The sequence below is a fragment of the Myxine glutinosa genome, chromosome 2 (assembly GCF_964187855.1).
Source record: "Myxine glutinosa chromosome 2, kmMyxGlut1.1, whole genome shotgun sequence".
Classification (NCBI taxonomy): Eukaryota; Metazoa; Chordata; class Myxini; order Myxiniformes; family Myxinidae; genus Myxine; species Myxine glutinosa.
Window position 1 is genome coordinate 61,168,995 of NC_136262.1, and position 12,462 is coordinate 61,181,456.

General features: G+C 43.4%; 1 protein-coding gene across 1 annotated transcript in view; it reads right to left on the bottom strand.

The window, feature by feature from the left end:
* LOC137421756 (kinesin-like protein KIF3B) overlaps positions 1-12,462 on the bottom strand; it is a 138,947-nt gene that overhangs the window by 14,876 nt on the left and 111,609 nt on the right. Inside the window, exon 2 of the mRNA XM_068108110.2 lies at positions 6,771-6,872. Within this exon, the coding sequence (XP_067964211.1) occupies positions 6,771-6,872 (102 nt within the window). The remainder of the gene's footprint in view (positions 1-6,770; positions 6,873-12,462) is intronic.

The window sequence follows — 12,462 nt, forward strand, 5'->3', positions numbered from 1 at the left end:
CTCTCTCTGGGCTCTGTCCCCCAAATATTCCTACAGGTCGCACAAGATCTGCCTGCAACCCTCTTATGGTTAAACTGCCAAAATCAAGACTCTCTGCTCACCTTCACTCCTTCATTCCTCTTTTCTCCCGCCTCTGGAACAAACTCCCTCACTCTCTTCAATCCCACTCCTCCCTCCAGGTCTTTAAAACGGCTGTTCACCACCATCTCTTATCTTCACCCAATCCAAAACCTTGATCTTTTCTACCCCCGCTAATTTCACCCCAAATCCACTTTTTTGAGGTGCCGACTTCTTTCCTGGAAGTCCTTGGTGTCCTTGCGTTTTATACCTATCCTGCCTCCCCCCAGGCCCTCTCCCTCCCACACATCTCCCAGTGTCCCTGCTCTCAAATGTTGTGTTTGTGTGCTTCCTCCCCTTCTCTCCCCATCTTGTCGACTGCTCCCCTTTTTATATCCTTTGTTTGCTTGTTTGTTTGATAAATGTTAGCTCTTTAACGAGCCTCGACTCTGTATACAAAAAATATATATATATATATATATACAGTCACGTGAAAAAGTAAGTACACCCAATGTAAAGTTTTGACTTTTTCAACATATTTCAACATACAGCTATTTGATCTTCATTTCAACAATATTGATAGATAAAGGTGATATAATATAACAAATATCATAAAACATTTACATTTTGTAGTCCATTGTATAATTTAAATAAACATAAATGCAAATTTCGCATGTGGAAAAAGTAAGTACACCCCTACATTTATCACAACTTCAAATACCTAAAATTAGAATCAGGTGCACCAGCTCAGGTGCAAATGATTAGAACATCGTTAGAGAGGATCTTGGAGGAACCTGTCTTATTTAAACCTCAGACATTTAGTTTGGTTTGCTCTTTGTTGTTGAAGTGTGCGGCATCACCATGCCTAGATCAAAAGAGCTCTCTGAGGCCTTCAGAAAGAAGGTTATAGATGCCTACGAGTCTGGGAAGGGATTTAAAAAGATCTCTAAACAATTTGAAATCAATCATTCGACTGTCCGGAAGATCATCTACAAGTGGAGAAGATTCCAAACAACTGCCAACTTGTTCAGGCCAGGCCGCCCCAGCAAGTTCAGCCCGAGAGCAGACCGCAAGATGCTGAAAGAAGTCTCTAAGAACCCCAGAATGTCATCACGGGACCCACAGGTAGCTCTTGCCATTGTTGATGTCAAAGTGCACGAGTCTACCATTAGAAAGAGGCTGCACAAATTCGATCCACATGGGAGGTGTGCCAGGAGGAAACCTTTGCTGTCCAGAAAGAACATCAGGGCCATACTAAAGTTTGCCAATGAACACCTAGGCAAAGACCAACACTTCTGGAACAATTTGCTCTGGACAGATGAGTCAAAGGTAGAGCTATTTGGCCACAGTACCAGAAGACATGTTTGGCGAAAATCAAAGGCAGCATTTGACCACAAGAACCTGATACCAACTGTAAAGCATGGTGGTGGAAATATTATGGTTTGGGGCAGCTTTGCTGCATCAGGGCCTGGGCATCTCACCATCATAGAATCCACTATGAATTCTTCATTGTACCAGAGGGTGCTTGAGGATAATGCAAGGCCATCTGTCGGAAAGTTGAAGCTCAACTGAAGGTGGATCTTGCAACATGACAATGACCTTAAACATACCAGTAAATCCACCAAGGAATGGCTGAAAAGAAAGAAATGGAGGGTTCTGGAATGGCCAAGTCAAAGCCCGGATCTAAATCCCATCGAGATGTTGTGGGGGGATTTGAAACGAGCTGTGCATGCAATAAACCCCTCAAACATCGCACAGCTGAAAGAATTCTGCATGGAGGAGTGGGCAAAAATTTCTCCCAGTCGATGTCAGACTGGTAGACAGTTATAAGAAACGCCTTCTTGAGGTTGTTTCTGCCAAAGGGGGCAATACCACCTATTAGAGCCAAGGGTGTACTTACTTTTTCCACATGCGAAATTTGCATTTATGTTTATTTAAATTATACAATGGACTACAAAATGTAAATGTTTCATGATATTTGTTATATTATATCACCTTTATCTATCTATATTGTTGAAATGAAGATCAAATAGCTGTATGTTGAAATATGTTGAAAAAGTCAAAACTTTACATGGGGTGTACTTACTTTTTCACGTGACTGTACACATATACGTATATATATATATATATATATATATATATATATATATATATATATATATATATATATATATATATATATATATATATATATATATTACGGGGCATCAAAATGCAATGCAAAAATTTTAATGTCAAAGTATCAATCTGTTTTTTTGGAATTTTGTTCCAATGTCTATACAAATAATCTTTGCAAAGTTTGGGGAAAATTCTTTCAGATTTAGAGGTGCAACGCAGCATGTCAAATTTTGGTAAAATTTCAATTTTCGGTGCTTTTAGAACTCCCATTTCCTATTAATATGACATCAATTTCTAAACAAATAAAACAAATACTTTTTGAGAAGATGTTATTGGAAAGAGAAAGATGTGTTTATTTAAAAATAAACATTGACATTTTCATTGAACATCACTGAAAAATGTTTGAAAATTGAGTCCTAGTCCTTCACTGTTTTCCGCTGGCGCTTGCAGCGGCGAAGATTGGGCTGCTCAGAGCGGTCATGCTCAACTGCTTGCAGCACATTCTGCAGATGTTGCTCACTCTTGGCTGCTGCCACAAAGTCTGATGTGAGTTTGACCCCACGCTCGGCACAGTCATTCACAACGTTGATGGCACGCACATTCACCACACCTGCCTGGAATGATGCACTTGTAGCCCACTCCTCTACATTGAGTGAGAGAAATGCTGGATCGATGTGCAGCTGGTGCATACCGAACCAGCAGTCTGGGTTGGCAAGGTCGGCCAACCTGGTGGTCGGCGAGAGGACTGGGAACTTTGGCTTGCCGAAACCAGTGCCAAAGCGCTGCTGTGGGGCTCGCATAGGAAGATCTGGCTTGTGATCCAAGATGGCATCCGCAAGTGCACGCCGCTCATCAGCTGGCACCTTGGTGCTGAAGAGTGCCAGGGGAAGCATCTCACCAGTCAGGTACCAGAGGTGCCTCTCCAGTGCTTTCATGGCTGATGTTGCAATGCCCTCATCAACAGACTTGTAAGCGTACAGGTTGTGGTAGAGTTTGAGGTCATTCCATGGGGCATCTACGGCTGTGTCACAGGTCAGCCACCATGTTGCGTAAATGTGCATAATGAAGTTGGCAAACGCCCGAATCTTCGGCACCTGCTGCCGTGTGGTGATGGTGCCCTGGGGAAGCAAGGCGATATGCTGCTCCAGCAAAGCCAGCTTGAGTGTGTAGAGGAGCTTAGCCATCCAACGTGCCTTGTGCAGCGCTCCCGGCCTTTGGAAGTTTACTGGAGTCTGTGCTGCATCATCTGCACCCAGATAGACAAGACACAGCTGCACAAACTCGTGATAGTCGCCTCGCTTGTAGTCCATCACTGCTGCAGCACACACGGTGAGTTCATCACGTAACCTGCCCAGGAACGGTGGTTCGGTGTTGGCAATAATGTAGCGGGACAAAGGGCCACTGTATTTGTGCGGCAGCAAGTCCCAGTTGTCCTGCAGACGCCTAAACAAGGTAACCTCGGGTGAGCATGAGGTCTCCACCTTGAGGCCAGTGTAAATGTGGCTGAGGAGCACCTCACCAATGTGATGTCGGCACCCGGACCAGAGCAGTGGTCTACCAAGGCGGAGCTGGATGGCAATGCAGGCTGCTGTGCGATGGCCTGTGTTAGATGCAGTGGTGTCAAATGCCATGTTGACAACCTGGTCGGCACAGCACCAGTCCTGCAGTAGCTTGCATGTCAGCCGGGCGATGATATCTCCACATGCCTCGTCTTTACCCTTTGAATATGCTGGCACACCAAGCAGTTTGAGCTGCTCCGCATCACCAACTACCACAGTCAAACGCTCCTCCAACTGGCGCACATTGGTGAGCGTCGGTGTCAACTTGCTGTCCCAGTGCAGGGTGCACATAGGAGATGGTGTCCACTGCTTTTGGTGTTCTTCATTGACAGCCTCCAGCACTTGGCGGCGTGATCGGTCTGCTGTTGCATAGGATATAAAAAAAAAATAACCACCTTTAGAGGCCATTTTTCCCCGCAAAGCGGGGGTTGGCCTTTTTCGGGGACCGTGGTTGTTGTTGTTTTTAGGTCCCCTTTTTGAAGCAATGTTTTACGGCCGGATGCCCTTCCTGACGCCAACCCTTTTTTGTCGCCTTTTACGACAAACAGGGATAGGAAACAAACAAACAGGAAACAGGGATGCTGTTGCATAGGATGCTGAAACATTTTCACAATTACCGCCCGACTCTGTGATCATGGCACGCGTGAAGGCAGCCTGCTGCATTGGTGTGATCTTCAACCGTGTAGCCAGTGACACGAGACTCGGCCGAATGAGGATGTCGGGTGGAACGAAGGCTGTGGTGCCAGTCTTTTTATGTTTGCAGGATGTGGATGGTGTGTCCTCAGCTGGTATAGTGGCCATTTCATTTGTATCGCTAACCTCATCACTTTCACTCTCCATAGTCTCCAACATCGCCATGTTGGACGTCATACTCATTTCCTGCTGCTCCTTCGTAAAGCGTGCCTGCCGGGCTGCTGCCCCAGCTTCACGATTCTGTCGCCGCTTGACCTTGGATTGCAGCTTGGCATCGAATGCGCCAAATGTGGCCACTCTGTCTCCCTTCATGCTGGCCAGGAAAGCAATGTCCTCTGGATTGCGGATCTGCTGCTCCGTGTTCGGAGACCAAAGTGGGAATGTGGCATCTAAGTTGCACACCATTGCATCTACCTGTCGAGCTGTAGCCTTACTGGAGCGCCTGGCCTGTGGAATGCGCCGCAGCTTGTTGTTGTCATCAACAAGCGCCACCATCTTGTTGCACGCAGCCCGGTTGGTCATCATTGGGATATTCACACATTCGCTGTGATTGGATGGCGACTGAACTCTGATTCGACGAAGCGAGCGGCGGTGCGCCCACTGCGCCTGCGCCTGGGACGTCAAACCTAGCTGATGGCCGTTGCACCTCTAAATCACCATATATTGCAAAAATATTTTGCATATGTTGTAACAACATGAATTGGAACACTTTATCACCTGAACAGAACAATAGGTTACAAATGTATATTTTGATGCACTCTAATATATATATATATATATATATATATATATATATATATATATATATATATATATATGTATATATATATTGTTGCGGATATGGGATTTGCATCCATCCATATCCGCTTGTAAATATTCCCCTATTTCCTCAATACTTCCCAACTATCCCCAATCCCCCATTCCCTAGTCCCATTTTCTGTAAACAACACTCTGTAGACCCGACCTCCCCCTATTTCCCCCATTAAATGTCGTGCCCAGGTTCACCGCATCTCATGTAAGACAACTATAGGACATCTTGCTAGTTATTCTTAGTCTATGTCAGTTAAGGACTCGTTTCCATTAATTCTGACCCTTCGTTGCACCAGAATGTGATTGTATGGCACCGTTAGGAAGTTTAGGACCTTCCGATACCTCCCCGCAGCTCTTCCTCACGGTTCAGCAACAACAACAACAACAACAGCAACGGCAGCGGCGGGCGCGGGAAGTGCGCGTCCTCACTCCGGCTTGGTTGGTAGGGGGTGTTGGGAGGGCACCAGGCCTTCCCAACGAGCCGCCATCGAACATGTGCTCGACGGGGTTACCAAATAGGGGCTCCCTGTCAGCTCCTCGTCAAGGGCGGAGCCCGGTAACCCCCGCACCCAATGGAAGCGGCGGACCGGCCCCAGTGGGGCGGAGCCAACCAGCCGAGGGCGTGTCACTCCCCGCTGAGCATGCGCAGGGAGAGGGAGGTGACGTCAGATGCGCGCTGAGCTTGAAGCAAGAAAGACGTCCCTTCCGAGCGCTGTGAGGCCTCCCCGCATCTTCTGGACCGTGCTTTATCCTGTCCCCGAGCCAAGGTGCACCTTGTGCTATCGACCTACCTGTCCCTTCCTGCCATCAATCCCTGTGTAAGTCCGCCTTGTTCCGTTTGTCTGTGGTCTGTCTGGGCTAAGATAAGACGGTAATTAAGTGCCCATCTCTTCTGTGTCTTTACCTCACTGCCTTGTAATCTACCCCCTTTTCTCCACCACTGTAATTATACCCTCCTCCGGAGGTCTTGAGAACTGTACCCCTTGCGTCGTTTCCTCTTTCCCAGTCGTCGTGTCCTTTCTATCATTGATTTGGCATAGCGCGATTTGGTCAACGTCTGGGTGGAATCGGGGTCTAGTCGGGGAATAACTGTTCGGTCGCGGCAATACCACCGCTCGGTAAATAACATCTAAACCGCGTCCGTAACAATATATATATATATATATATATATATTTATATTTTATTTATATATATTTATATATATATATATATATATATATATATATATATATATATATATATATACATATATGTATGTATGTATGTATATAGATTTTTTTTTTTTTTTTTTTTTTTTTTTAAGAAATGAAAAAAAATAAACAAGTTTGTTCCACCGACACTGAAGTCAAATCACAATTAGAGACAGGAAGTATTTAGTGTTTACTAAACAAGGGTGATTCTTATTTGGAAAGCAGAACTCGGAGTTTACTTTTCCTTGTCTTGTAAACTCCCTCCGAAAAAGAAACGAGAACAAGATGTAAAAGCTTGAAAACTAATCCAACTTCAGCATCACCAAATTCAATGAGACCAACCTGCTCAGCGATTTCCTGCCTCCTCAACTGCAACATTTTTTGCTGCTCGTTTGTGTGGTCCATTATGTTCTTCCCTCCAACCAAGAGCTTGCTTTCCATCATCTACGGGAAAAAAACACAAGATGTCACAGATATGAAACAAACCACTTATTTTGCTCACATTTTATTCTTTTTCTTCATCTTTACTCATATATTCTCCTCTTGTGGAACCTGTCCAGCCACCATTTTCAGGAAATTCCACCAATTCATTCGTCCTTCAATAGGGCCACCACAATTTCTTAGGGCTTCAGCTAAAAAGACGATTATGATGTTTGACAGTGAATATCATATAATTCCAAGACTTAAACTAGAACAGCACTCAGTAGAGAGCATACCTCCGCCTGGTTGGCCATATCACTCAATGATGGTGAAGAATCACTTAAAAATTAAATAATCATCATATCCAAATCCATATTCAGATCTTCACCAAAATCGAATCGATTCTTCCTCATCACACGCACAACCTGTCCATCAAGTTTCGTCCAAATCCATCCATAACCTTTTGAGATATCTTGCTATGTATCGTTTTTGGCCCTATCTCCCAATGGTGAAGAATCACTGACATAATTAAATAATTCTCATATCCGAATCCATATTCAGATCTTCACAAAAATCGAATCGATTATTCCTTGTCACACACACAACCTGTCCACCAAGTTTCGTCCAAATCCGTCCACAATTTGAGATATTTTGTTCACAAACAAACAAACAAACAGACAGGGGTGGAAACATAACCCCCATCCACCTTTGGTGGCAGATAAGGTAATGATATATTTACCTTATATTTTTGGTGGCAGATTTGGTAATGATATATTTTCTTTATTAAGAGGTAATAAAGAAAATATATCATTTTTTTTAAAGCTGCAAAAACTATTTTGGGCTTGGATTAGGCTTCAAAGGCAGTAGTGTATTAGCTAAACACACATTGTTCTTGCTTGGACTATAATTATTCCACAATATTTTGTGCGACCTTTTCTTGGACACCACAACACTGATAAACATCAAATATCACAAGGGTTGTTATAAGGAATCAGATCTAATGCACTACATCCACCAAAACCAATTGCTCTGAACGCTTACAGATTAACATGGATTTATGATTTTATTTTGCAAAATAATTTCAAATTCTTCAGAACTGCTGAACCGATTGGTCCAAAACGTTACAAACAGCATCAATGGACCGGATTTTGCTTGAAGTTTGTAAAGGAGCAGCATCTCTGCGAAAGAAGGTGGCTGACACAAACTGATAGTGATTGAACGGGTTTTTTATGGGGAAATTGATGGATTTACATGGAGAAAAGTGACATAGAAGTTATAGACTGCAGGTATTAAAATTTAAACAAGCGTTAGGCCTAGGTCCCCGTCAGTGAAGTGATGTGAGTTGACAAAGTGGAAGACGCAAGGCGGCCATCTTGGATTTTGACTTGGCGACCCAATTTTCAATGGCGTTCTCTCTTATGCGTAGATACACCCACACACCAGATTAGAAGTTAGTAGTTCGTTTATTTTTCAAGATATTTCGCTCACAAGGTTCAGACATACATGGCGGCGGCCATCTTGGATTTTGACGTGGTGACCCAATTTTCAATAGCGTTATTCCTTATGCGTAGGTACACCCACACACCAGATTAGAAGTTAGTAGTTCGTTTATTTTTCAAGATATTTCGCTCACAAGGTTCAGACATATATATGGTGGCGGCCATCTTGGATGTTGACGTGGCGACCCAATGTTCAATAGCGTTCTTCCTTATGCCTAGATACACCCACACACCAGATTAGAAGTTGGTACTTCTCTTATTTTTCAAGATATTCCGCTCACAAGGTTCAGACATATATATTGTTACATGCTCCTCCCCAAAGCACGGTCACGGTGTACCTCCGAGCCCCGAGAGGAGTCACGGCAGAAAGATGTGTTATTCTGTATGTCAAAGATCAATGGTGAAACCACACCAATTGTTACCAACAAACAAGTATTGTATTAAGATCACACAAGAATAACAGTACAACAACAATAGTAATCAATTGTACAACCAATATATATTTCCTATGATGGTACCATCAGGTTCGTACAATAAAACTCACTGTGCTCCAAGTGAGCGAAAAGAAGAACATTCCCAATGTCTCTTTCCCGGCTTCAAGCCAAAGTTGCTTCCGGCTTCAAGCCAAAGTCGATCCACTCCAGTGATGGTCCGTACGATGTCGTATCGAGACTAGAATCCCGTTCGGATGACAGTCACAGTCACGCTGCCAAAGTCGCGTAAAGGCGCCCTCAAGGCGACTGGGAAATCACACCCACGGGTATGGATGTTCCACGGCTCCCACTCGGCGAACCGTAGATTTCCCACTCAAAAGCCACGTTGCACACACACACACCAGATGAACGTCTGAATGCGGTGAAAATGGTTTGAAGCTAAGTGAAAAACCTTGAGCGATGCGCAAAGCGCGCGAGTCAAAATGGCCGACGGCCCGTTCTCGAGGCGTAATGGCACTACGATGATTCTTCTCGGAATCAACCGCAAAACCTGACATGCAGGTTGATCTGTCACAGCGATAACAACTCTGTCGCAGGAATCCCTTTCCTGGGAAACCCAAAGTTCACTCGTGACTCTCGTTCGCCAACGTTTGCTCCAGACCTCAAAGCAGCTAGGCTTCTTGTCCGACTCACTCGCTCCGCCTTCTCTTTCTCCTCTTCCTCTTCCTCCTCTTCGTCGTCGTCCGGTTCCGGTTTCATTTAAAACATTAACTTTTTTACCTTTTGAAAATAGTAATCTCTATCTCCCTTAAACGACAACAATAATAGTATATGGAATCAAAAATGTTTACAGTGGATGAAAAACCACAACAACGGAAGTGACGAATCCGTAACAATATGGTGGCGGCCATCTTGGATTTTGACGTGGTGACTCAATTTTCAATAGCGTTCTTCCTTCTGCCTAGATACACCGACGCACCAGATTAGACATTGGTACTTCACTTATTTTTCAAGATATTCCGCTCACAAGGTTCAGACATACATGGTGGCGGCCATCTTGGATTTTGACGTGGGTTGCACCCACACAACAAATTAGAATTCGGTCCTTCGCTTACGCATGCACGCCCGCCCGCACGGAGGGGAAAACCATAGTCCCCCTTTCGCTCTGCGGTGCGACGGGGGACAATAACTTTGACCAGAAATAAACCAATAGCTGCCAAGATGTACTCCACCCTCCCAAGGGTGGAGTACATCTTGGCAGCTATTGGTTTATTTCTGGAGCCCAAGTGTGCTCCAGAATCCTTTCCTCTCCTTTCCCATGGTGGAGTACATCTTGGTGAGCAGAGAAGGATGCCAGACTGTGTCAAATGTCCATTACATGTCCAGGAAGACAGTCCTGACCTCGTTTGTGTTTTAGGCCATTCGACAATTGCTGAGGATATGAGCAGCAGCAGGATATCCAGAGTTGAGTAACTGGGACGAAATCCAAACTAATGGTTAGAGATGAGGCTGTTTGAATAAAGGAAAGACAATATCGACAACAAAGATGCATTCCATGACTCTCCTTCTAATGGGAAGTAATCCTACTTACTTCCAATTAGAACTTTCCTTCTATGACTTTCCTTCAAATTATATTTGAGAGGATCTGTTTTTTGGAACCCTTCTTGTGGATGGACGTGATCACTGACTTTTGCGAACTTCCAAGCAGACGAGAGGCAGCTAAAGGAGAAGCTATGGCAGCAGAGTAGGATTTGATAACATGGACAGCAAGGCCATTAGGGCCCAGGCTGGACAGAAGTTTCTCTTCCTTCTTGGGTAATAAAGCCAAAGTCCCATAGGCTGTGGATACGAGAAGGAAAGTTTAGGACAGAATGGGATGGTTTTGGTACAGGAACCTTGAAGTGCACCGTTTTATTTAATCCCCTTAGCCCTCTTACTCCACGCCAGTATTATTGCATTTATTACCCTTTTATGCAACTTTTGTAATCACATAGTTTTCATAATGTCTCCAAACAATATAGTTTTAATAAATTACATTGATTTTAAAATTATAACCTGGGTCCAAAAAGTACAAAAACTTATTTTCTAAATTGACAAATTATTTTGTGTTGCTTTTCAAAAGCACAAACATTTGTCCTATATCACCTCGGCCAACGAAGGTGGATGGACGTTATGTACTCACCCCTATCTGTCCATTTGTTTGTTTGTATGTCTGTGGACAGGATATCTCAAAAACTGATGGATGGGTTCGGATGCAATTTGGTGGACTGGTTAGATGTGCGACAAGGACGAATTGATTAGATTTTGGTGAATATCCGGATGCAATAATATTGCACGATTCTTCAGCATTGAGATCAGATAGGGCCAAAAACGATATATATCACAATATCTCAAAAAGTTGGACAGATTTGGCTGAAACTTGGTGGATGATTTGCGTAGGTGACAAGAACAATCCGATTTGATTTTGGTTCAGGTACGAATACAGATCCAGCCTTTCAGTGGGATACAAAACGTAAACTGTTCAGCCTGGCGGAGGTATGCATTCTACAGAGTGTGATTTTATTTCAAAAATGTTTCTGCCCCTAATTATGCTGCAGAATATCACGTGACATTTAGTCTTATGCAAACCATATTTCGCAAGCTGACTTTGTGGTGAAAATTAAAGCGTTACATGCACTTGTTTTGACGCCATCGCACGTCTGTTCCCCTTTTCTCCCGTTTGTGGAACCTCCTTCTGGAAACAGTTCAATCGTGCTCTACCCTCCAAGGCTTCAAAAAAGAAGCAGTGCACCACCAGCAACCCCATCCTTACCCAGGATCTTTTTCACCCCCATAAACTCTACCGAACATAACCTTCTCATTTGTAGATTACTATGCTTCCTTCCTTCCTCTGCTCTCTTCTTTCCCGTTTGTTCATTACCTTCCTTGTTGTGTCAACTGTGACCCCCCAGTGGCCCATTGTCAGTCCGTTACATTTTACCTTACTTCACAAGTCTATATTTTCATACAAATGTTTTATGCAAATATAATTTTATTTTGTGATGTACACTTATTTCTTAAAGTTTCTCATTCGTGATAAAACAGGAGTTATCATTTAAAGCTGAAGTCGTAATTAAAAGACTATCAAAGTAACAGATGATCATTTTGTTGCAGTTGTTGTAAAATGACGGTCAAAAAATAGTTTCAGCAATGTCTAACAGTGACCGTTTAAGTTTCAACAGACAACTATAGATGAGCCTATATGTTACAAAGGAGTTTAGGAATTGCGATATCACATGTTTTAATGGTTTTCACAGTAGAATCGGAGGCTATGATGTCATACATGTTTAATGAGACAAGCCAATGACATTTATGGGTGGTGATGCATCAGCCAATTGGAATAGTTTCCTGGCAGTATTCTCTGGCATCACCTAAAATCTCGATAAGCCATAGAACAGTTTGTAAAATCTATAATTGAATCTATATAAAGCCTTTCCCCCTTTTTTGGTAAAAAAAACAAAACAAAAAACACATCAAGTAGCATTACTTGGTGTTTTCTGATCAGCAGTTGGTGCCAATTTGGTGATTATTCTCCACAGATACTGGATTTTAAAATAAACTAGAACAATGTGTCTGTCGCCAATATGCCTCTGCAGAGTCCTACAACGGGTAGATGCCATCACTCTGCATATGTATGGGTAG